The sequence below is a fragment of the Myxine glutinosa genome, chromosome 1, assembly GCF_964187855.1.
Source record: "Myxine glutinosa chromosome 1, kmMyxGlut1.1, whole genome shotgun sequence".
NCBI classification, from domain to species: Eukaryota; Metazoa; Chordata; class Myxini; order Myxiniformes; family Myxinidae; genus Myxine; species Myxine glutinosa.
This window is the reverse complement of record NC_136261.1, coordinates 133,673,897-133,700,617: the sequence shown is the minus strand read 5'-3', so window position 1 is coordinate 133,700,617 and position 26,721 is coordinate 133,673,897. Positions and strand designations below refer to the sequence as shown.

The following is a 26,721-nucleotide window of genomic DNA, read 5'->3' as shown; positions in this document are numbered from 1 at the left end:
GGAGCGATGAAGAGAAGGACAAGTTCTGGTGTGCAATAGAGAAGCTGATGGAAAACGTGAAAGATAAGGAAGTTGTTGTGGTAGGAGGAGACCGAAATGGACATGTGCGAAGGAGTATGGACGGTTTTGAGGGAGTTAATGGGGGTTACGGATATGGTGTGAGAAATGGAGAAGGTGAAAGGATTTTGGAGTTTGCTGATGGAGCTGATTTGTTGATTTGGAATACTCAGTTCCAGAAAGAGGATAATAAGCTTGTTACATACACGTCAGGTGGGTCGACGACAACCGTTGACTACATGATGGTGCGTAGGCGAGATAAGGGGCACCTCCGGGACACAAAGGTGATCCCGGGGGAGGAGGCTGTTTCACAGCACCACTTGGTTGTCTGCGACATAAGGTTGAAAGGTGCGAGGAGAGCTCGGCAGGTGAAGTACCAACCGAGAATGAAGGTGTGGGGGTTGAAAGAGGTGACAGTGAGGGAGGCATTAAAAGAGAGGCTGAGTATGGTAGACTGGTAGAGGATGATGTGGTTGAGCTTGAAAATGGTTGGATGTCAATGAAAGAAAGTCTGTTGGGAGCCGTTGGTGAGGTATCTGGATGGACAAAAGGATCACCGAGGCACTGGGAAACATGGTGGTGGGATGATGAAGTTGGAAAGAAGATTGACGAGAAGAGGAAGAAGTTCAAGGAGTGGCAGAAGGCGAAGGGTACGGGGACAGAAAAGAAAGAGCATGAAAGTTATAAGGCAGCCAAGGAGGCTGCAAAGAAAGAGGTAGCAAAGGCGCAGGAGGCATGTCGGAAAATGTTCGGAGAACGTTTGGATTTGGAAGAGGGTCAGAGAGCGGTATTCAGGTTGGCAAAGCAGATAGCGAAAGAGAGGTGTGATGTGATGGGGGTCAGTTGCTTGAAGGATGAAGTGGGTCAAATCGTTGTGGACCCAGATGGAATTAAAGGAAGATGGAAGAGATATATGGAAATGCTGTTGAATGCAGAGAATGAATGGGATAGCAACATCGAGAGTAACCCAATTTTAGGACCGGCAGAGAAGATAACCGAGAAGGAAGTTGAGGAAGCGATTAAAGCAATGAAGAGTAGAAAAGCGGGAGGGCCGACGGGAGTTGTGGGAGATATGTTCAAGGCAGCGGGAAATTGGGGTGTGAAGAGAATGACAGAGATCTGCAATCTGGTGTTGAAAGAAGGCCGCATTCCAGTGGATTGGGAACTGAGTACCCTTGTCCCTCTATACAAGGGGAAAGGTGACCCTCTGGACTGTGGATCGTATCGAGACAAAAAGTTATTGGAGCATGGAATGAAGGTATTGGAAAGGGTGATGGAGAGGAGGATAAGGAAGAAAGTGAAGATTGACGAAATGCAGTTTGGATTTATGCCAGGAAGAGGAACGACAGACGCGCTTTTTATTGTGAGGCAGTTGCAGGAGAAGTACGTGGAAAAGAGGAAGAAGTTGTTTCTTGGGTTTGTTGATCTGGAGAAAGCATTCGATAGTATTCCACGTGAAGTAGTGACATGGGCATTGAGGAAGTTAGGAGTGGAGGAATGGTTGATCAGAGTAGTGATGGCAATGTACAAAAGAGCGTGCACAGCTGTAAGGACGTAGGACGGGAACAGTGGTGAGTTTGAGGTGAAGGTGGGAGTGCATCAGGGGTCGGTACTAAGTCCACTACTATTTGTAGCTGTGATGGAGGTGCTGGCTCGGAACGTAAAGGAGGGTTTACCGTGGGAGTTGTTGTATGCAGATGATCTGGTGTTGATTGCAGAAAGTATGGATGGACTGAAGGAGAAGATGAACAAGTGGAAGGAATGTATGGAGACGAAAGGTCTGAAGGTGAATATCGGAAAAACAAAGGTGACGGCAAGTGGTAAAGCATGTGGTGAGGTGGAAAGAACTGGGAAGTGGCCATGTGCTATGTGCAGGAAGGGTGTCGGAGTGAACTCAATTCAATGTACAATGTGCGCTGAGTGGGTTCATCAAAAATGTAGTGGTTTGAGAGGGTCATTAACCAGTGTGGCAACTACATTCAAGTGTAAGGTGTGCACAGAGGGAGCTGCAGATGGAGGAAATGTTGAGTTGGATCTTCGAGACGGCGTGAAGCTGAAAGGTGTGAAAACATTTTGTTACCTAGGAGACATGCTGAATGGAGAAGGTGGATCAGACTCGGCAACGGTTGCTAGAGTGAGATGTGCATGGAAGAAGTTTCGGGAACTGAGTGGCGTGCTGACGAGGAGGGGAGTGTCGTTGAAGCTGAAGGGAAAGGTGTATGCTGCATGTGTGAGAAGTGTTATGATTTATGGGAGCGAGACATGGGTAATGAACGTAGAGCAGCAACGAAGGCTGGAAAGGGTGGAAATGCGAATGGTTCATTGGATGTGTGGAGTATCGTTGAGAGAGAAGAAGCCATATATGATGAATTGCGAAAGATGATGGGAATAGAGCCTGTGATGGATGCTGTGAAGAGAAACAGTTTGAGATGGTTTGGTCATGTGTTGAGGAAGGATGAAAGTGACTGGTTGAGAAGAGTGATGGAAATGAATGTGGAAGGAAGTAGAGGACGGGGAAGACCGAGAAAGACTTGGCTAAAGATGGTCTAAGAAGAAATGAGGGCAAGGGGGTTAACAAGGGGAGATGCAGAAAATAGGGCAAAATGAAGAACATTGTCATGGGGACCGCAAGGCTAACCCCCGCTCTTGCAGGGAAAATGGCCTTTTAAAATGCCTGTTGTTGTTGTTTGATAAATATTTTAAACATGATCAAGAACCAACCAAGTGAAATAAATAAATAAGAAGACGTCATGCAGAGCACGTGGTATTTACTCAACCCCTGCCCCCCCCCCCCCCCTCCAAAAAAGTTCCCATGGATACATCAAATTTCCCATTTCATTAAGATTTAAATTGATGATCTTAATCAAAGCTCGGGTCAATCGGTTTAAAATTGATGATTTTTCAGATGAAAATTGATGATTTTAGGAGTTTGACCTTGAGTTGAACTTTGACCTTTTGACCTTAAAATAGTTGGTTTCCCAATTCAGTGATGCACTGTGCAATTACTATTTAATTTTCAAGTCAATCAGATGAAAAATGACAATTTTAGGAGTTTGACCTCAAGATGACCTTTGACCTCAAAATGAATAGCCTTCTTCCTTATAACCACCTCTACCATCTGGTGAAGTTACGTGAAGATCGGTTTAAAATTGTGACCTGTAGGCCATTGACAGACAAACAGACAGACAGATTAATGCACAAGACCAACCAATATACTTGAAAATCTTCATTTTTGCAAGTAATAAGCAAACCTAAATATTACACAAAGATGTCAACATTGTTGACATGGGGATAAGAGTAATGTATCGGTTGTACAAGTGCTTTGGAAATGAAGACAAATCAATCTCGTGAAACTTCAAATTGCTCAGTAAAATCCGAATTCTCTGGATATGCCTCGATTGCTTTTGGTTTAAAAAGATTTTTAAAAGATTTTCATTTTGGATTCGACACGATTTTGATGGGGTGTTTAATATTGCCATCATTCATCAATATTGGTGTGCACCATTTTTCACCCTTTGAGTATGGATGACGTCCAGAGCCGCAACCCGCGAAAAAGTTTTGTGTACGGATGCCGTTACTACACGTCATCGACTATACCTATAAATAGATAATCAGTACGTGGTTGCATTCCCGTACCAAAATGCCAAATTAATCCCGTACATACTCAAAGGGTTAAAGAGACACATAAACAAAAGATTTGCAGAATGGTGATATAGCAATGTATGTACTTCCATTTATAGTTTGATATTTATAGTATTTATAGTAATTTATATTTATAGTATGTATATACAGTTTATTGTAATGACCTTATGATGATTTTTTTATAAACTGTAATTTTGATATTTGATATTTTAGTTACTGTAATTTTGATACTGTAATTTGGATATTTCAAAATTATTGCATCAAAACGTACGAGCAAAAGTACCACGATCGTAAGGTCAATCTGTTTCAATTCCAACATTGCTTAAATTCAAGATGGCCGCCATATCACGTGACTGACGACGTCATAGTTTGCAAAATAAATATTCCTGGTTAGTCAATCATGCGTCGAAGTTTTGGATTGAACCGTTGAAAGGTTCTGGAGATATAGTTTTTCAAATATTTTTCCTTAAATCCAAGATGGCCACCATACCAAGTGACTGATGTCATCGTTTGTAAAAATAAAGAAAAAAAAATTGTCATGTGTAGTCGATCATATCTGTGAAGTTTCGGATTAATCCGTTCAGCGGTTCTGGAGAAGTAGATGTTTAAAGATTATGACGTCATAGGCAATGGCAGCCAATATAAGTCAAAATAGCAAAAACAAAATTCGTCTTGACAAAGATTTTGTCTAAGGCTACAGCCATGCACTGTGTCATATGGCCGTCTGCAAAGGCGTTTCGGTACGGTAGGTACAAAAAAGTCAGACAAATGGAATAATGATAATCTATCTATCTATAATTCCAGTAATCTCTGTGTGTATGTTTGTATGTTTGTATGTTTGTATGTTTGTATGTCTGTGACCGCTGTTTCTCGACAACCACGGGTCCGATATACTTTAAACTTGCCAGGTATATTGCTGGGGACCCGAGGATGTGCCTTTTCAAGGTTTCATATTAATCGGACAAGTAGTTACCGAGCTATGTCCAAAAAACGATTCAACCAATCAGAGAGCAGCGAGCTATCACGTGTGCCGAACGTGGCGAACAGACTCTGCCTCGGACGGCACATTTGAGAGCGTATTCATTTATTTCACGTTGGAAAACTATGTTGCCGTTAAACTATGTTTTAAAACTAATTAAAACTACTATCTATAATTCCACGGGTCCGATAAAAAACACCGTACTCGCAAGCCGTTCGCTTTGGACCAAACCATTTCATGTAAATAGAGGGGGGGGATTGTCACCGTACTCGCAAGCCGTTCGCTTTGGACCAAACCATTTCATGTAAATAGAGGGGGGGGATATAATTTTAGATATATATATAGTACGGGCATGCCCTAGTAATAATAATAATAATAACAACAAGAAAGAGCAATCGGAGATTGCAGACCCTCGCCATGATGTGTTTTTGGTGGTTTTTAAGGCTTTTGTGTAAAAACAAATACGGCAGCTGAACCACATGACCGATGACGTCATCATTTTTTGTCTCCACCAATTTATCAATAGACGACGCTCAATACATTTCATCTTGATCGAATGAAGTTTTGTACTTGTCAAATTATGGCGTCATAATGGAGGAACCTACAACATCATCATTAACATTTGTCATTCCACATGGAGAGTTCTTTACAATGAGCCATGTCTCTTTTTTTTTTTCTATGCGGCGCTTTCGGAGATATAGAGGTGCAAAGTTTTTCGGTTTTTCCAAGACGAGTACACCCGCTCACTAAGGGAGCGGCAGGAAGGGTTATTCCTCTTTGGGGTATATAGATAGATTACAGTAGATTTATGGTCGGGTCTCAAAAACATTGTGTGTATGTTCATTTTCCAAATTTCTTGTGGAGAGATTGCCAAGTGGTTAAAGCATTTGAGCAAGTACTCCATTCAAAACCGTTAAGGAACGGCTGGCTTGGCAAGCGCTAGCTAGCTGCTTGGTAAATGAGCACAACCTGAGCTTCCTCCCTTTCAGTTTCGTGTTAAACAGCAGGAGCAAGCTTCAAAAGGCCGCCACGAAAAACGCCACGTTAGCGGCAGGAAGGATCATGTTATTAACCCAACTCTTGTGGGGTATATAGAGCACAGTAGATCTTCGCTCAGTTCTGTATGTAAAAGAATGTCGGGATTCGTCCAAATTTCTTTATTTATTGTTAAAAACAGCATTAGCGACAGTTTAAAAAAACTAATCATGCGTGTTTGTGGTTTATAATATTTTCACTTCTGGTAGAGGCCTTTGGGCCGTTGCTCCCACAAAAACGCCATGATAAGCTATTTATAAACGTTGCCTCGACCGTTTGTTCAATGAGGAAACCCCACTTGTTGAGGTGGGATATTAATGGTATTAATATTGTTTTGTAATAACATTAATATTATGCTGTTATCGTTAGTTTTGTTATGAGATGCGGCCTTGGAAAAACGCCACAACAAAGCTAGTTTAACATTGATAAACACCTTAACATGCAACCCCATTGACGGCAATGGCGGGGAAAACGCGGTCGGGGGAGGAAAACCCCTTGGGGAGGGGAGCAAATGAATGCGCTACAACCTTCATTGTGTAACCCTTCGTCATACTGTCAAGTTTGGTTGAGATTGGATAAGTAACGACGGAATGCATCGCGGTCAAAAAAATCTACAGACACCAAATTGCGTATTTTAGTATGATGGTGCCAGTACCACGTGACCTATGACGTCATAATTATCATTATAAAATTCTACAGGAGGACGTGCACTTATGGTGAAAATTTCCTGTCAATTGGCCCAATGGTTGCAGAGAATATCATATTTATTCTGTTTCTGTACAGACAGACAAACAAACGGACTCAAATGCAATACCCTCTCCTCTGGCGAGGATAATAATAATAAAAAACAAGAATCCTAACAGGAACAATAGGTCTTCCAAGCAATGCTTGCTTCGCTTGGAAGCCTAATAAGGAAATATTATGTCACAATCTGCAGCAGAATCACTTTTACCAATTCCTCAATTTCTTTCCCGTAGAAGAAGTATCGGCGGAGTTCACAATGGTTATTACACTTTCAGAACCTGGAATTTGTCGAGCGTGCCGGCATTAGGTAACAATGTATATAAATAAATAAATAAAAGCAACATCATGCTTCATAGAAACTTTTTTTTTTTGGGGGGGGGGGGAAACTGAGTACCACCAAATATTGGGTTCAAGTCTCGAGTAATAAGATTTTGAGTACAAGTCGCAAGCCAAAAATCCCAATCCAGGGTTTTGAAGTGTGAGGAAAATTCAAAGATCAATTGCTATATCTGTGTGCGTAGGCAATGAAAGGAAGGCACACGAAGAAAAGGACCAGCACGACCAACATTGCCAATGCTGCCTTTAAGCACACCTGTATGCTGTTGTCTGTGCCGGCTTGGTTTTCTGTACCATCCTTCACAAAGTAGTTGTCCACGATGTCCTTTGGCTGGCATACTTGACGACACACAGGGCAGTGAATCAATTCTGCAACGATCACAGAACACGTAAGATTCTATTTTATCATGCAAGCATTCGATAACAATCAACTGCATAAAGACTTGTAGACGGAGGGATAATGAGAAATTCTGAAAGGGCAAAGCAAATTACTCCAATGCAATGAATGTGCCCTCAGGACCATTGTACGCTTGGGAGACAAAATTACTGCATGTCATGCAATTACATGTACAGTGTTAAAATTTGGGTCCACTTGGAAGTAACTTACTTTATCCCCTTCGTTATCGGCGATAATCGCAGATGGTGGAGTGAATACTCTGTAAAAATTACATTTGCATTAAATCAAAAACTCAAAGCGTACGAGCAAAGTCCCGATTGAATACTATCGGTGCTGCAATTTGTGCAATCGCAGCATTCGCCAAATGTTTCGGCAATTTGAAAAATGTTGTCATGCAAGGTGAACCCGAATGACGTTTTGATCAGGATTTTCTCACACAAAAGCAGCACAGAAGTTACAACCAAAACAAATAAATCAAACAGCAATAAAACAGAATTTGCCGATGTAAACGTAATCACAACGGTGAGCGTGCACTCGGGTACAGCTCAAGGTACCTGGAATTTTCACAAACATCAAGGAGCTGTTTCGAAGGTGTGTGCCCACTACAACTCATTTTGATTTAATGGGCCCAATTATTCCCACCTTCTTCCAGGGTCATCTGGCAAACTTGGACAGCCATGACATCTGAGTGAAGGTGACAGGAATCTGGAATTTGTCCGGCGTGCCGGCAACAGCTCACCTACTCCAGACAAAGGATACTGTGCGACCTTTAACAGCCATCACCAAGTTCTGACAGATGGGTCCTCTGGCGTGACGTCCTTCTGACGGACGGTGCACACACCGATAGATCGCAAGCTGCATGCGGAACCACCAGGATGATCGTTTATAGCTTGGTCGAGATTCAAACCCACCCCAGGCGACTCAAAGGTGAGTGACTGACAATACAGACAGCAGCGATGAGGACATCAGAGGTTGTTACCGTGGTTGTGAAAAGCGATTTTTCAATATTGCCCTATTAATTCAGGCCGGGTAACAAAACCGAGAGTAACCCAAACAGCTAACCCCTTGAAGGGTCAGGGAGGTCAACTAATGGGTCGAAAAAAAAAATTTAAAAAAATTGCAATTTGAGTCAGGTCAACTAATGGGTCAGCAAGGGTAAAATTTCAAATTGCTATAAACCTAGTCATGCATGGTATCAAAATAAACCGTGTGATGATACAAACACTTTGGTCAAATTTATGACTGGTTTACTAAAATTTGACCGAATTCAAGGTAAGAAAGGGTAATTAGGTCCAAGTAATCAACTTCAGGAAACCTAGCCATGTTTATTACCAAAATGAATGTTTTGACAAGATGAATGATGAAGACATAACAATGATGATTCAAAATCTGAATGATTCAAAGGGTCCTCGTGTCCAAGACCTGGTCCGCTACTCAATTGTAAGAAGCGGTATCTGCTAGAACGGAACGTCAGTACGTGGTGCACAATTCCAGCACATTCTCCACATTAATTAAGGCCATTATCAGTCCTCCTAGAAAGCATGAGATTTTGGTACATTCAATGAGACTAAGATCAAGGCTTTCACTTTGGGTCCTTGGACTTGAAAGCAACAGTTTGGGAATTGTCCTGAAAATTGTTGCATACAACACTTTGCATAATATTGCATTGTTATGCAATGCTTTTTGCTGGAGGAGACATAATTTCATAGCATCTGAAAGGTTGGTCCATAGACGGTAGAAGCAAGAGTTGCCACAAAACGGTGACACACTAATACCCGATTTTCCCTTCCTGTTCAAGTGGTTGAGCTCGTATCAAGCTCGTCCTGCCTCTGATGTCGGCATTTCCCAGGTTTCCACCATGTTCTATCCAGTGAAGTAGCTCTTCCATGAACATCGACGTTTTGTGTGTTGTGCGTGTGTTGTACGTGTGTGGTGCGTATGTGTGAATGCGTGTATGTGAATGCGTGTGTGAGTATGCGTGTGTGTGAGTATGCGTGTGTGTGAGTATGCGTGTGTGTGAGTATGCGTGTGTGTATGTTTGTGTGTGTGTGTTTGTGAATGTGTGTGAATGTGTGTGAATGTTTGTGTATGTGTGTGTGTGTGTGTGTGTGTGTGTGTGCATGTGTGTGAGTGCATGTGTGTGAGTGCGTGTGAATGCGTGTGAATGTTTGTGTATATGTGTGTATATGTATGTAAATGTGAATGTGAGTGTGTGTGTGTATGTGTGTGTAAATGCGTGTGAATGCGTGTGAATGTTTGTGTATATGTATGTGAATGTGTGTGTCTGTGTGTGTGTGTCGGCGTGTGTGTGTGTCTGTGTGTGTGTCTCGGTGTGTGTGTGTGTCTCGGTGTGTGTGTGTCGGTGTGTGTGTGTGTCGGTGTGTGTGTGTGTCGGTGTGTGTGTGTCGATGTGTATGTGTATGTGTAATGAAGTCACGAATCTCAACTTTGTAATATAGTCAATCTGGTATATAACACCCTCATCCCCTTCCCTCACACCCACAAGAAACAAAGTAAAACAAGAAAGAGCAGTCAGATTGAAGACCCTCACCATGACACGTTTTTAGTGATTTTAAGGCTTTTGTGTTAAAACAAACATGGCGGCTGAACCACGTGACCGAGGACGTCATTTGTTTTCACCACCAATTTTTCCATAGATGATGTTCAAGAAATTTCATCTTGATCGGAGTAAATGTTGTACTTGTCGAATGACGACGTCGTAATGGAGTATGTCTGACTATGACATCATTATTAACATATGTTATTCCCCATGGAGAGTTCTTTGCAATGAGCCATGGAGAGTCCGTGTCTTTCCAAGATGGCGCCCATACCACGTGACCTATGACGCCATAATTATCATTTAAAAAAATTCTGCAGGTGGAGTGGCACCTATGGTGAAAATTTCCTGTCAATCGGACCAATTGTTGCAGAGAAAATCATATTTATTGTGTGCGGACAAACAGACAAACAAACAAACGGACTCAAATGCAATAAATACCCTCTCCTCTGGCGAGGGTAATACGGAAATATTATATCACATCATGCAGCAGAATCGTTTTGCCAATTCCTCAATTTCTTTCCTGTACAAGAAGTATCAGCAGAGTTCACAATGGTTATTAGACTTTCAGAACCTGATTTCTGTTCCCTTGTAAAAGAGGTCGAAATACATGGATGCGATTCAACACTTCTTCTGTAATTACAGCAATGAATTGGTCTCTAGAGAATGAAATGCTATGTACCGTGGAAACACAGAGTTATGAGATGTTGTTACATCTTGTACAGTGTTTGTGCGTTACGTTTGTCTTAACAAAATGGTGAGAAAAAAACCTATGCTAATAGTATTCAAGGGGAAACCCATAAGAATTGCAATAAAGCTTATGCAGCAATGAGCAATTTCAGGAAAAAGTTTTTGTTTCCATTTAAAACATGGGATGTATGAACAATTAAAACACCATCCCAAGTGGCTTGGCCTTTTATAGCAATCTCGAGCAAATTGCGCTAAATAATCCACAAAATTGCGCAAGATGTTGGCAACAATCAATGCTGCAGTCGTCGCCGAGAAATCAATGGGCCCGAGAGGTATATTCGATGCCAATTAAAAAGGATCATATAGGGAGATATTCCACAATGCAGGAACCCCACGAAGAATGGCTCCAACCACCCTCTCCTCTCCATGGGGTTTGATTTATCATCGGGTGGACCACAAACACCGGATGGGAATGCTTGCGGTCGTTAAGCAGAAAAGCATTATATATGGAAATATACATTGCAAGACAAGACCTGGGAAAAGCCTTCTCAAGTTTGGGGACCATCAACATAAAAAAGAAATTATTTATTTTTCTCAACAACCCCGCCCCCACCCCCAACCCCCACCATCCTGTTCATCAAACCACCTGCCAGATGCCCAATTCTTTCCCATTTCCTACCAAAATTTCCCTTTTCTTCCTCCATCCTCCATTTCTTAATTTCATTTCCCTCAAATTCACTTGAACCCATCCCCCATCCGGCAGCACATGAAATAATTATGCAGATGACCTCTTATGGGAGAACAGCGGTAGCTGAAATTCAACCCTACTTTACAATTTTAAACGACGTCTTCCAAGATCCGCAGGCACACCGGGGTGAAGGAAACAACTGCCCTAAAGATGAGCGGCTACCCAATCGATTGTACTCTTCTTATTTAAAATTCAAAAACAATTAGGACTGGAATATAAGCATGTTTTTCTTTACCCGCAATCTCTAACCAATTAAAATGCACGCCGACATGGCAGAATGATAAATGATTTGCAGAACTTTCAAAACTAGTTGATCATTCCCATTTCCCAAGAATGCAATGAGCGCGTGAATAAAATAAATAAATAAATCAAACCGGGAGAAATTAATTCGTCAATGCCATGGAAATTCTTGGAATTATGTGACGTCAGAATCATCGTGTGCACACAAAACAGTCACAAAATCAGAAAATAAGTAAATACAACAAAGCATGAAATAAAAACTCGGTCTTGTGAATACTTTTCCGCTCTTGCTTTGATGAGCCGCACAACAATCACCCTTTTTAGCAACCATGCACCGTTTTCACATTGATACATAGTTTGCGTTTTGTTGTTTTTTAAGCTGCATACGACATCCAAGGAAACCTCATACACAGGATGACATTTGGCCCTCCATTCAATTTTCAAGTCATCTCATCTTGATCTCGACGAGTTGAACTTAATAAAATGGTTTGTGATGTCCCTCCATCCGTCAACTTTTTGTTATTTTATTCCTACTCCTCCCTTATCACCTGGCTGATTGTTCTGAAACTTGACACATGAATACAAGACAGCAGCCCGCACAATCGCTTGGGCTTCAATTTTCAAATTTTAAATATGGAGGCTCACAGGGGTAGAGGAAGGGGGGTCGTTACCCCCTGAAACCTTGGATCCCTACTAGTCCCTTATTTACCAACCGATTGTCTGAAACTGTCTGTCTGAAAAACTGAAAAACAACTGTCTGAAAAGAATCTTTCTTGGGAAAACCACATTTCCAAGCTGGCCTCCAAAGCCAGTCGCTGACTAGGCATCCTCCGTCGTGCGAAGTCCTTCCTTGGCACACCTGAGCTCCTCACCACATACAAGGCTTTCATCCGCAGCTCAATGGAATACTGTTCCCCCCTCTGGGCTGGTGCTCCTGCCTCACACCTTGCTCGGCTTCACGCTGTTGAGGCCAAAGCTTTCAGAATCATTGGAATCTCCTGCGATGTAGTCAACTCCGAGGGCCTTTCACTCACTCACCGCAGGCAGGTTGGTGGTCTTTCTGTCTTCTACCGACTCCTCTCCGGCCTTGCTCCCCCAGCTCTCTCTGTGCTCTGTCCCCCCAATATTCCTTCAGGTCACACAAGATCTGCCTGCAACCCTCTTATGGTTAAACTGCCAAAGTCTAGGCTCTCTGCTCACCTTCACTCTTTCATTCCCCTTTTCTCCCGCCTCTGGAACAAACTCCCCCACTCCCTTCAATCCCACTCCTCCCTCCAGGTCTTTAAAACAGCTGTTCGCCACCATCTCTTATCTTCCCCCATCGAAAACCTTGATCTTTTCTACCCCCGGTAATTCACCCCAGAGTCCTTGCAGTGTTCATATGTTTTATTCCTCTCCCACCTCCCCCCAAGTCCTCCCGATGTCCCTGCTCTCAAATGTTGTGTTTGTGTCCTTCCCCCTCTCTCCCCATCTTGTCTGCCGCTCCCCTTGTTTTTTGTGTTTCTGTTTGTCTTTTTGTGTGATTAATGTTAGCTCTTTCACGAGCCTCGATCTTGTATACCAAAAAACAAAAAAACAAAAAATCCCCAATAAAGCCCTTCTTACTCGATGGTCCGCAGGATGGCTCAGTCTTAGAGTTTCCAATTTCGGATCAGGTGCGCTCCCAGGTCAGGTGGGCTCCCAGGTCAGGTGAGGTGAGATGAGGTAAGGGTGCCTGCCACCAAATACGCCAAAGCCCTCCCTCAAGATTTCCTTCCAAACTACAAGCTTGGCTCAACTCTGGTCATATCTCAAAATATTTGTGACGCTCACTCAAGCAAAGTCGAGTATTACCGAAACCCCTCATTTGAAGCATAACTAGTATACAACTAGCATAAAACTTTGCCATGGCTGGCGCATGGTATACTAATTTAAAATATGCAGGGAAATCATGCAACAAGTCATGTCCTCCATTACTGTCACTCTTCACACAAAAACCCGCTTCACCACTCACATACCCTCAGCAGAATGGTAACGAATCTCATTCTAAGAGAAGGTGTCATTTTTCCCCATCCGCATCTTGAAAGACCCGCAAACCCGCTTAGGTGGAAGGGGGGGGGGGCTACATAGGCCATAAAATGAGCAAATTAACCAAAACATTCAGCTGAAAATGGTTTCAACCGGCAAAGACAGCCCCAAAATGGTTTCTTCTGCAACAGATTAAATTTGGTGCCTTCAGTTGGTTGGTGACATTGGCAAGGGGTTTGGGGGGAGGGGAGGGCAAGGGTAGTGGTGGTTGTGGTGCCCAAATTCCCAAAGTGCACAATTTGCAAATCAGGTGAGCAGATGATGTGCATGCAAATCGGAAAAAGTATTAAATGAAGGTTTCTGAAAAAGAAAAAAATCAGGATCACGGAAATATAGGAAATATCTGCAGATGAGAGGTGTCGCATTCTGTCCATTAATTGTCGGGGCAGTCTGCCTGGTACATCTGGCTTGCATGTTTAACCAACTAAATCATGGCAAATAACTAATGTTTTTTTCCAATAAAGTTTTTTTTTAAATCAAGTGTTCAGCAGGGAGTCTGCACAGAGTAGCGCAAGAATGAGGCACGGAAACACCAATAGACACTTTGGTACAGCAGAGTAATCACGGTAAATGATGTCAACCATGATGTGGGGTTGTGCACAACTGGCCAAAAACAACATTTTCCTGCTTAAAAAAAGAGTTCACAAACTGGAGACGACAGCATTGGCACTTCACTGAACAGCACCGATAGAAAGGCTACCCAGTTCTTCAGCATCTGTACAGCACACACATGAAGGTCAAATCTGGTCCTGGTTAAGCCAACGCATTGCAAATGCAACCATTTCCGAACCAAAGTTCAGTACAGCACAGGAATCTTATTATTATTATTCAAAATTAATAATCTTTAATGGCAGCAATTATTCTCACATTGTTATGGCGTTGGCCTGGGGAAGCTTGGCTGGCAAGGCCTGACGTTTGACTAAGGTTAGACGAGGAATTTGGAACTTCGCCAGGGTGCTGGTGATAGCACGCCTACTCTTCACAAATGACACCATGCAATCTTTAACGTCCACCAACTAATGCCAGCAGACGCGACACCCGTTTAATATCCATCATGTTTATGATGATGTTTATGAATGATGATGTTTATGATGTAACGGATGGCACGCATGTTTATGAATTACCCTGCCCATGAAACACCAGGACGACAGTTTATAGCTGGGCCATTATTTCTAACCCCGGCCAGACAGCTTAGACGCGAGTGTGCATACCTCGAGGCCATCCTGCCAGCCCACTGTCCAAAAATAAATTGTAGAATCGATTTAATAGGCAATTTCACAATATCATTTGACGTGTGTGTGTGTGTACATATATATATATATATACATATATATATATATATATATATATATATATATATATATATATATATATATACATATATATATATATACATACATACATACATACACACACACACATATATACAGTCACGTGAAAAAGTAAGTACACCCCATGTAAAGTTTTGACGTTTTCAACATATTTCAACATACAGCTATTTGATCTTCATCTCAACAATATTGATAGATAAAGGTGATATAATATAACAAATATCATGAAACATTTACATTTTGTAGTCCATTGTATAATTTAAATAAACATAAATGCAAATTTCGCATGTGGAAAAAGTAAGTACACCCCTACATTGATCACTACTTCAAATACCTAAAATTTGAATCAAGTGCACCAGCTCAGGCGCAAATGATTAGAACATCGTTAGAGAGGATCATGGAGGAACATATCTTATTTAAACCTCAGACATTTAGTTTGGTTTTCTCTTTGTTGTTGAAGTGTGCGGCATCACCATGCCTAGATCAAAAGAGCTCTCTGAAGCCTTCAGAAAGAAGGTTATAGATGCCAACGAGTCTGGGAAGGAATTTAAAAAGATCTCCAAACAATTTGAAATCAATCATTCGACTGTCCGGAAGATCATCCACAAGTGGAGAATATTCCAAACAACTGCCAACTTGTTCAGGCTAGGCCGCCCCAGCAAGTTCAGCCTGAGAGCAGACCGCAAGATGCTGAAAGAAGTCTCTAAGAACCCCAGAATGTCATCACAGAACCTACAGGTAGCTCTAGTCACTGTTGATGTCAAAGTGCACGAGTCTACCATTAGAAAGAGGCTGCACAAATTTGATCTGCATGGGAGGTGTGCCAGGAGGAAACCTTTGCTGTCCAGAAAGAACATCAGGGCAAGACTAAAGTTTGCCAATGAACAGAGGCAAAGACCAGCACTTCTGGAACAATGTGCTCTGGACAGATGAGTCAAAGGTAGAGCTATTTGGCCACAGTACCAGAAGACATGTTTGGCGAAAACAAAAGACAGCATTTGACCACAAGAACCTGATACCAACTGTAAAGCATGGTGGTGGAAATATTATGGTTTGGGGCAGCTTTGCTGCATCAGGGCCTGGGCATCTCACCATCATAGAATCCACTATGAATTCTTCCTTGTACCAGAGGGTGCTTGAGGATAATGTGAGGCCATCTGTCGGAAAGTTGAAGCTCAACCGAAGGTGGACCTTGCAACATGACAATGACCCTAAACATACCAGTAAATCCACCAAGGGATGGCTGAAAAGAAATAAATGGGGTGTTCTGGAATGGCCAAGTCAAAGCCCGGATCGAAATCCCATCGAGATGTTGTGGGGGGGGATTTGAAACGAGCTGTGTATGCAAGAAACCACTCAAACATCACACAGCTGAAAGAATTCTGCATGGAGGAGTAGGCAAAAATTTCTCCCAGTCGATGTCAGAGACTGGTAGACAGTAATAAGAAACGCCTACTTGAGGTTGTTTCTGCCAAAGGAGGCAATACCACCTATTAGAGCCAAGGGTGTACTTACTTTTTCCACATGCGAAATTTGCATTTATGTTTATTTAAATTATACAATGGACTACAAAATGTAAATATTTCATGATATTTGTTATATTATATCACCTTTATCTATCAATATTGTTGAAATGAAGATCAAATAGCTGTATGTTGAAATATGTTGAAAAAGTCAAAACGTTACATGGGGTGTACTTACTTTTTCACGTGACCAGGGTGATTGAAAAGTAACTCCCTATTTTAAAATATTTATAAATTATTTATTTATTGTAATATTTTTCTCAAATTCTTAGTGTTTGTTCCTTAATGTATGAGAATTTAATATGTGTTGGTTTTTTTTCAGATTATTTTTTGTTTGAAATTCGGAAGCCCTACAAACATGGCTGGACGTCTTACCCTGCAGGAGCGTGCCCAGCTAGCGGCACGTTACGAAGTTTGGAAATCCGTTGTTCAAGTGCAAAGATGGTGGAGGACCATTAAAGGAGCACATGCTCAAGTTGAGGCAAAGACGATCAAGAATTGTCATGCAAAACTCATGGCTACAGGATCTGTATCTGATACTCGAAGAAGCGGTCGCCCTTCCAAGTCCAGTGACCCGGAGACAGTGCAAGCAGTTCAAAAAATGTTTACACATCGCCCAAAAAAGTCAATTCGACAAGCAGCAAGGGAAAGTGGGCTCTCCTTTCACACAGTACGAACTGTGCTCAAAAAGGAGCTTAAATGGCATGCTTGGAAGCCACACTACTGTCAAGCACTCTCTGCTGAAGACTGCGACATTCGCATGGAGTTTGGGGAGGTGATGCTGGCTTGGTATGAAGATTGGTCTGATCTCTTTAAAAATATCCTTTGGTCTGATGAAGCGGTATTTCACATCGGTGGGTTTATGAACCGTCACAACTGCTATTACTGGGCAGGAGAAGATCCTCGTGTTATTTCTGAAAAAACGCAATATCGGCCCAAGGTAACGGTGTGGTGTGGAATGACTTCGGAAAAGATTGTAGGTCCCTTCATTCTTCGCGATACCATGAATGCCAAAAGGTACCTCACCATGCTGCAAGACGAAATCTGGCCAATTATCAGTGCTTCGGAGAATGTTGAAGATTTGATTTTCATGCAAGATGGCGCTCCTCCACATTTTGCTATTATTGTTCATGAATGGCTGAATGCCCACTTCCCTGGGAGATGGATGGGTCGTCGTGGTCCGTATGAGTGGCCAGCCAGGAGCCCTGACTTAACACCATGTGACTTTTTTCTTTGGGGTTGGGTAAAAGAGCAAGTCTACTGTACCAAACCAACGACTTTGGAAGAACTTGAAGGGCGAATACGAGAAGTTATGTCTTCCATCCCACAAGAGTTCCTGGTGAAATCAGTTGACGCGGTTCCCGGGTGGCTTGAGAAGCTGGTGGCGAATTCTGGTGCCCATATCGAATTTTAAATAAAACTTCATGCTATACGCTTTCTTCTCATATCCATTTCTTGTAAAAATTATAGTTAAGAAATAAATTATAAGTATTTTAAAATAGTGAGTTACTTTTCAATCACCCTGTATATATATATATCTATATATTGTTGAGGTTTTGAGAATTGTACATATAACATCATTGAAGGTTAAAGGTTTGCCCCCCATAGTTAGTCCACAAGCAACACGTCGGCCACCGTAGCGTATTCGTTATGTCATAGTATGTGTGAGTATTGGCCATTTCCACAAGTGATACCTGCGTTGTGTAAAGAAATAATAAGCTTAGGTCCTTTCATTTTGCAGCCGCCTTTCAATTCCACCAATGCTATATATGGGTAAACTCGATCCCGCGCCCCATTCGGCTAATCCATCTCGTTTGTTACGCTTTGGCCGCCAGCAGCGTCAGCTGCCTTTTGCTCGCTCCAACTAGTCGGGTGGCCACGAGGTAGGCCTGAGAGAGGGAGGAGCGCGGGGTCGGGGTGTGGCGGAATCGTGAGTGGAGCGGCGGAGACAGCAACGGTGAGAGCCATAACCAATCAGGGCTCTAAGGGCATGGCGTGAGGGGCGTGGTAAGGGCGCGGCTGGCAAGTTCCAGAGGGTTCGCTGGGCGGCGCTATATAAGCGCACGGACAAAGCCCTTGAACAGGACTGTCGAGAGGACTGAAGCGAAGGACTGCCATTATCAGGACTTCTGCAGGAGAGGCGCTGTGTAAAAGGACTCGCTGAGGAAGGCTGGCTTTGTGCAGAGGACTTGAGGACTTCGGCGGGAGAGCAGTGTGGAAAGGTCTGGAAGGAATTGCGCCTTGCTAGTGAACTTGTATTGGGAGCGCCTATGAACTTGTATTGGGAGCGCATATAGCGTCTGTTCATCTATTACGTACGCAGCCACGCCAGCATAACCGCCAAGCCCAGCTTACCGTTCGCCTCGTAATTGTCCGATCTGCGCCAACAACCGCCCTGACCTTCTGAGCTTCTGCCGCCCTGACCATCTTCTTCGCGGTGCGAGTCTGGGACCGGAGCGAACTGCCTGGACGCCATCCCTGGACCAACGACCCGTTCGTCGACAACCCCGTGTGAGTGTGTCTGAGTGTGAAACGGGCCCGTTGTCCTGGGATAAGTATAAGACTGTATAAGGCTGCACTGTGTGTTCTTCTTCTTGGTACTGTACATAGTGTAATAAACCATCTGTTCTTCCTGTCTTTCCTGATTCGATCGTATCAGTGATTTCCTCCATTGGGTAAGCGTGGCACGATAGGAACCGCTCGGATCGGGATCTAGTCCTTGATAACGACTCGGGTCACGGTTCGCTACCGCTTGGCGTTTCCACCTATAACCGCGATTCGGGCGGGGCTTATTTCCTTGCTTCCTATGCGGCGTTGGTACTTACGTAATCAGAATTCGGCCTACAACCCTATTTAACGCCGTCCGGAAGGAACGTCATAGCCCCGGATCCCGTCGGCTAGTCAAAGACAAGGGGCTAATCCCCCCTTGGTAAAGGGGAGAAGGCGACGAGGAGATCCACAACAAATATATATATATATATATATATATATATATATATATATATATATATATATATATATATAAAAATAAATATATATATATATACAGACTTGGCATTTAATATGGAATATTTTTTTTGTGGGGGTGAACTTACTTTTCAAGATGTCTTAGAACCAAAAGTTCATTGGAATTATGTTGAAATTATTCTAGATTTTGTTAATGTGACCTTTAAAAGAAACAAAAACCACATTTGACATTTCGAAACAAATAAATTGATCCTTGAAAGTGATGTAAACTGATATCGAACTCAATTCATGGACAGTACTGTGTTAAACTTCTGTACGTTTTCCAGAAGTATCTCTATTTTGCACATTAGCCAAAATTTTTTTTAACAAAAACAAAAGTTCAATTACGACTGGGATTACGGACAGTAAAATTACAGTTCAGTACTTCGTGTAACCCCCACGAACATTCAGGAGAGCACGTACACGTCGAGGCATGCTGTTCACGAGATTTGCCAAGGTTTGGGCAGGAATTGCTTGCCATGCAGTGACAATAGCCTGCTGCAATTCAGGCACAGAGGTCGGCTGCTGGTCCAAGTGGTCGATTTGACGCGTTAATTCTGCCCACAAGTTCTCCATCAGATTCATATCCGGGGACATGGCAGGCCACTCCACATGCTCTACACCACAGTCAGCAAGAAAGTGTTGGATCATGCCAGCACGATGAGGCCATGCATCGTCATCTTGCAAGACAAAGTTTCCTCGAAAGGCTGCATGACCAAATGGAAGCAATGTTTCTTCCAGAATGGCCCTGTACTTGAACTGGTTCAGGTTTCCATTCAGAACAACCAGGTCAGTTTTGCCCCCTGCATGAAAAGCAGCCCAAACGGTCACCCCACCACCTCCAGCTTGGACTCTTGGCACTATACAATCTTTGTTGTAGGCTTCATGCACTTGTCTGCGCACTCGGACGCGGCCATCTTGACGATAGACCAGAAATCTAGACTCGTCACTGAAGATCACGCGATTCCAGTGTCCTGGCTGCCATTGACGGCGCTCTCTGGCCCACTGCAATCGGCGCTGGCGGTGTTGTCTGGTCAGGCGTGGCTTTCTCATGGGACGCCTGACACGATAGCCTGCTTGAACCAGTCGTTGGTTGTCTAGACTTCTGGATACAGGCACATTTGTCAGTTGCTGCCACTCAGCCCTAAGCCAATTAGCTGACTTGGTACGGCCATTGCGGACTAACCGGTGCAGCTGGCGATCATCCCTCCTCGTGGTTCTGCGGGGACGTCCTGGCCTCGGTATTGGAGTAGGGACACCCCTCTGAGCATTTCGTTTCAGGATCTTTGACACCTGACCTTGAGTGATGCCATACTGCCGAGCAATAGCACGCTGTTTCATGCCGTAATTTCGTCGAGCCACCACTCCATGACAAACAGCATTGTCGAGTTGACGGACCATCTCCAGAGGAAGCGGCAATAACTTTTGGAGACGTGCAGCAGTTGTTTTCCACTAATACAGAACGCAACATCCCTTGTATACCTGACTGTGAAGCCAATCGTCAAATGCACCTGTCCGTACATTTTGCCACGCCACCTGTGATATTAATCCTGTTGTTGACTTCTTGCTGCGACAGACAATCAGTGACATGGCTCTTTTAACGAAGAAATCACCAAAGTGTAAAAGAAACTCACCAGATTGATATACTGAGTCAAGAAAGGAAACCCAAGTCAAGAAAAAATATATATTCCATATTAAATGCCAAGTCTGTATATATCTATATATATATATATATATATATATATATATATATATATATATTGTTGCGGATATGAGGATTGTGTTTTTTTTATTGTGTTGTATTGTATAGTAAATTGTTGTAAATATCACCCTCTGTAAAATGTAATGATTCCTTGTAAATACCTCCGTAATGTAAAGGTCAAAGGGCATCTTGGTAGTTATTCCATAAACACCACATTGCAGGACACGATAAAACCCTTGTTCAGTAGCTTATATCTTATTATGTGTCTTAGGGTAAGGCTGTGTCTCCCATTAATTTAAATACTCCATTGCACCAAGTGAAATAAGAGTAGATCCCCTTTCATTTCATTTCAATGGCCAACTGCATTTTGGGCGGTTTTCTTCAACCACCATTGGCCACGAGGCAGGGTTGGGGAAGAAAGGCGTGTCTCCACCTCGTCATAGAGGGGAGGAGTGAGCCAGCCCCGAACAACCAACCGAGCACGAGGGGTTTGGTTTGAGAGGGCGGAGGAAGAGCGATCGGGGAGGTTCGCAAAGGTTCAAGGGTGGGGCTATATATAACCCATGAGAGGGCGTTCCCCAAGCAGATGCGCTTTTACTGACACAAGGAGATGAGTCTGAAAAGAGAGGTCCATGACAAGAGCTGAGTTGGTCGTCAGGGGTGGTCAGTGGTTGCGTTGAGTTGTCGGTGGAGAAAGAGTGGTTGGACCAAGAAAGAGAGAGGAGAGAACCCGTCACGCCAGACCCCCCACCAGCGCGTCGGCTCCGACCGTGATCCGACCCGTGATCCGACCCGTGATCCCGCGCACACGACAGGATCGGTGGCATCAGCGGCCGTCGAAGTCCAGCCCGACGTCCCGTGCGGGATCAAGCTCCAGCCAGCTCCGTGCCGTCCTCCCCCTCCAGCCACACACCTCCTTCCAGCCAATCCACTCTGCAATTCCCCGTGTGAGTCGTCTTTGTTTGTTCTGTCCTGGGTAGTAACTAAGTCTGTATAAGCTAGTAATTTTCACTGTGTCACCTGCGTCTCATGTCCCCTGTAAATAATCGTGACTGCTCTTTTTGCTTATGTGTGTAAATAGTAATAAATCCCGTTACTCTTCTGTACGTTTTCTTCCTCTTTGCATTCGGTCGCTTTAGAGTTTTCCAGATTGAGTAGCTGTGGCACGATACGGCCAACGTTCAGGGTGAATCGGGTTTTAGTCGGGGAATAACTGTTCGGCCGCGGTTACACCACCGCTCGGTAAAAATAACATCTAATCCGCAGACCGTAACAATATATATATATATATATATATATATACATATATATATATATATACATATATATATACATATATATATATATATATATATACATATATATACATATATATATACATACATATATATCTATATATATATATATACATATATATCTATACACACATATATCTATACACACATATATCTATACACACATATATCTACACACACACACACACACACACACACACACACACACACACACACACACACACACACACACACACACACACACACACACACACACACACACACACACACACACACACACACACACACACACACACACACACACACACACACACACACACACACACACACACACACACACACACACACACACACACACACACACACACACACACACACACACAAAAGTTTTATAACACCTCAATTTTTCCAGTTTTTATTGAAATTTACGCAGTTTAATGTCCAGTGAGTAACCTGAAATGGTACAAAGGTAAGCAGTAAACTGCTCGAGGTTAAAGAAAAAAGTTTAGGTGAGCAAAAATGGGAAAATAATGTAAATTGCACAGTTATATTGTAAAAAAAGGCCTTCTTCAGGGAACAAGTAATGGGTTAACAACTTACAGCTGTTCTGCAGCAATGAAAGTAAATCAAGCCTTGAAAGTTGATGCAAACAATTCCTACAGGTGTACCAACCTCCGCTGATGACTTGATTACAAAACCCCTGTCTGTATAAAAGCAGCATTGGAACAGACTGTTATTACACCCTCTGAAGCATTATTTGGACAACATTGCACTGCAGGAAGTAGTACAGACTTGGCATTTAATATGGAATATTTTTTTTTTTTCTTGACTTGGGTTTACTTTCTGAACTCAGAAAAACAATCTGGTGAGTTTCTTTTACCCTTCGGTGATGTCTTTGTTGAAAGAACCAAGTCACTGATTGTCTTTCGCAGCAAGAAGTCAATAACAGGATTATATCACAGGTGGCGTGACAAAATGTAAGGACAGGTACATTTGACGATTGGCTTCACAATCGGGTATATAAGGGTTGTTGCGTTCTGTATTAGTGGAAAACAGCTGCTGCACGTCTACAAAAGTTATTGCCGCTTCCTCGAGAGATGGTCCGTCAACTTGACAATGCTGTTTGTCATGGAGTGGTGGCTTTACGAAATTCTGGCATGAAACAGCGTGCTATTGCTCGGCAGTATGGCATCACTCAAGGTCAGGTGTCAAAGATCCTGAAACGAAATGCTCAGAGGGGTGTCCCTACTCCAATACCGAGGCCAGGACGTCCACGCAGAACCACAAGGAGAGATGATCGCCAGCTGCACCGGTTAGTCTGCAATGGCCGTACCAAGTCAGCTAATCGGCTTACGGCTGAGTGGCAGCAACTGACAAATGTGCCTGTATCCAGAAGGCTAGTCAACCAACGACTGGTTCAAGCAGGCTATCATGCCAGGCGTCCCCTGAAAAAGCCACGCCTGACCAGACAACACAGCCAGCGCCGATTGCAGTTGGCCAGAGAGCACCGTCAATGGCAGCCAGGACATTGGAATCACGTGACCTTCAGTGACGAGTCTAGATTTCTGGTCTGTCGTCAAGATGGCCGCGTCCGAGTGCGCAGACAAGTGCATGAAGCCCACAACGAAGATTGTATAGTGCCAAGAGTCCAAGCTGGAGGTGGTGGGGTGACCGTTTGGGCTGCTTTTCATGCAGGGGGCAAAACTGACCTGGTTGTTCTGAATGGAAACCTGAACCAGTTCAAGTACAGGGTCATTCTGGAAGAAACATTGCTTCCATTTGTTCGTGCAGCCTTTCGAGGAAACTTTGTCTTCCAAGATGACAATGCACGGCCTCATCGTGCTCGCATGATCCAACACTTTCTTGCTGACCGTGGTGTAGAGCATATGGAGTGGCCTGCCATGTCCCCGGATATGAATCCAATAGAGAACTTGTGGGAAGAATTAACGCGTCAAATCGACAACTTGGACCAGCAGCCTACCTCTGTGCGTGAATTGCAGCAGACGATTGTCACTGCATGGCAAGCGATTCCTGTCCAAACCTTGGCAAATCTCATGAACAGCATGCCTCAACGTGTACGTGCTCTCCTGAATGCTCGTGGGGGTTACACGAAGTACTGAACTGTAATTTTACTGTCCATAATCCCAGTCATAACTTAGCTTTTGTTGAAAATTTTTTTGGCTGATGTGCAAAATGAAGAGATACTTCTGGAAAACGTACAGAGGTTTAACACAGTACTGTCCGTGAATTGAGTTCGATATCAGTTTACATCACTTTCAAGGATCAATTTATTTGCTTCGAAATGTCAACTGTGGTTTTTGTTTCTTTAAAAGGTCACATTAACAAAATCTAGAATAATTTCAACATAATTCCAATGAACTTCTGGTTCTAAGTCATCTTGAAAAGTAAGTTCACCCCCACAAAATAAATATTCCATATTAAATGCCAAGTCTGTATATTGGAAACTGGAGGAAACTGACAGGAAGAGGTCTGGCAGACCCAAAGCCACAACAGAATCAGAAGACAAGTTTCTGAGAGTCAACAGCTTGCGTGATCGGCGGCTCACAGGACAACAGCTTCAAGCACAGCTTAACACTGGTCGATGTAAGCAAGTCTCAGTTTCAACTGTGAAGATAAGGCTTCGAGCTGCAGGTTTGACAGGTCGAGTGGCAGTAAGAAAGCCATTGCTAAGATGGCAAAATAAGAAAAAGAGGCTTGCCTGGGCCATGAAGCACCGCCAGTGGACTACTGAAGACTGGAAGGTCTTATGGACCGATGAATCAAAATTTGAAATCTTTGGTTCATCACGCAGGGTTTTTGTACGCCGTGGAGTAGGCGAAAAGATGGTTCCTCAGTGTGTGACACCAACTGTCAAACATGGAGGAGGAAGCGTGATATTCTGGGGCTCTTTTGCTGGATCCAGAGTCGGTGACTTGCACAGAGTGACTGGCACCCTGAACCAAAAGGGCCACCCCCAGCATTTTGCAGCGCCATGCAATACCCTCTGGTATACATCCGCCTAGTTGGTCAGGGGTTCATCCTACAGCAAGATAATGACCCTAAACACACCTCCAGGCTATATCAAAACAACCTTCGAGGAAAAGTACAAGACGGCAGGCTACAAATCATGGAATAGCCAGCACAGTCTCCAGACGTAAACCCCATCGAGCTGGTTTGGGGTGAACTGGATAGAAGGGTGAAAGCAAAGCAACCTACAAGTGCAACACATTTGTGGGAACTTCTGCAACAGTGTTGGGAAGGACTTCCCAAACAATATTTGATTTCCATTGAAGAAAGAATGCCACGTGTGTGTTCGGCGGTTATATCTGCAAAAGGTAGCGACTTTGCTGAGTCCAAATTTTGAATTAAATTTTGTTAAAGAAAATGATTTTATGATTTCTTATTTATCTCTAATTGTTTATTTGTTCTATGCTTAATTTCAGAGTACATCGAGACATTAAACTGTGTAAATTTCAATAAAAACTGGAAAAACTGAGGTGTGCTAAAACTTTTGACCGGTAGTGTGTACTGTGTATATATATATATAGATGAATCATGTGCTGCAGTTACGGCATCGTTTAGAGGTAATTACATTGCAATAGCCTGGTTTTGGTCACCTGCAAAAAAATGACGAGTGAAATATGCTCAAGCCTGCCCAATTATCTCAATTTAAAAACATTTATACTCGCAGATACCCTTGATAAGTAAGAAAAGTCAATGACAGATCAATCTCTGCACATTCCATGTTGGAATAAACATTTAAAAAACCACCTTTAGAGGCCATTTTTCCCTGCAGAGCAGGGGTTGGCCTTTTTTGGGCACCGTGCTCCCCTTTTTGAAGCAATGTTTTATGGCCGGATGCCCTTCCTGCCGCCAACCCTGTTAGTCACCTCTTGCGACACACAGGGAATTACCAGTGAACTGGTACTCAATTTGCCGAACTCGGAAGGATGACAAGCTGAGTTAACCCCATGTTGGAATACACATGTGCTACAAATATCCAAAAGCGATCTCAAGACATATTGGATCATCTCAACACCCCTCCACCATCAGTTTCATTGGACATACAATTTCAGAACTTCAAAAATCAAACATACAAAACCAGAAACAGTCGTCCAAACAATTTTCCCCTGAGAATGTGTGCAGAGGAGAGGCAAAATAACAGCAACCAACGCAACCTGGGGTTTTGGTTTGTAAATGTTGTGTGCATGTGATACCAAGTGAACAGTGAGATGTTAATCGAGCCATTGAATAGAAAGCCAGCAGCCCTGTGGGTCTTCGCCTTCTTGGAACGGCTCTCCAGAATGCCATTCGTGACCCCATCAAGCAGACAGGGCAAAAAGGCCCTATGGAGGAAAACCGCACATCTGGC

At 43.2% G+C, this 26,721-nt stretch overlaps 1 protein-coding gene across 2 annotated transcripts in view; it reads right to left on the bottom strand.

Moving 5' to 3' along the window:
* Window positions 1–26,721, bottom strand: part of LOC137428701 (E3 ubiquitin-protein ligase TRIM33) — a 182,793-nt gene that overhangs the window by 114,075 nt on the left and 41,997 nt on the right. For both annotated transcript variants that reach the window (XM_068118606.2, XM_068118614.2), the window contains exon 2: window positions 7,050–7,162. In XM_068118606.2, coding sequence (XP_067974707.2) covers window positions 7,050–7,162 — 113 coding nt within the window. The remainder of the gene's footprint in view (window positions 1–7,049; window positions 7,163–26,721) is intronic.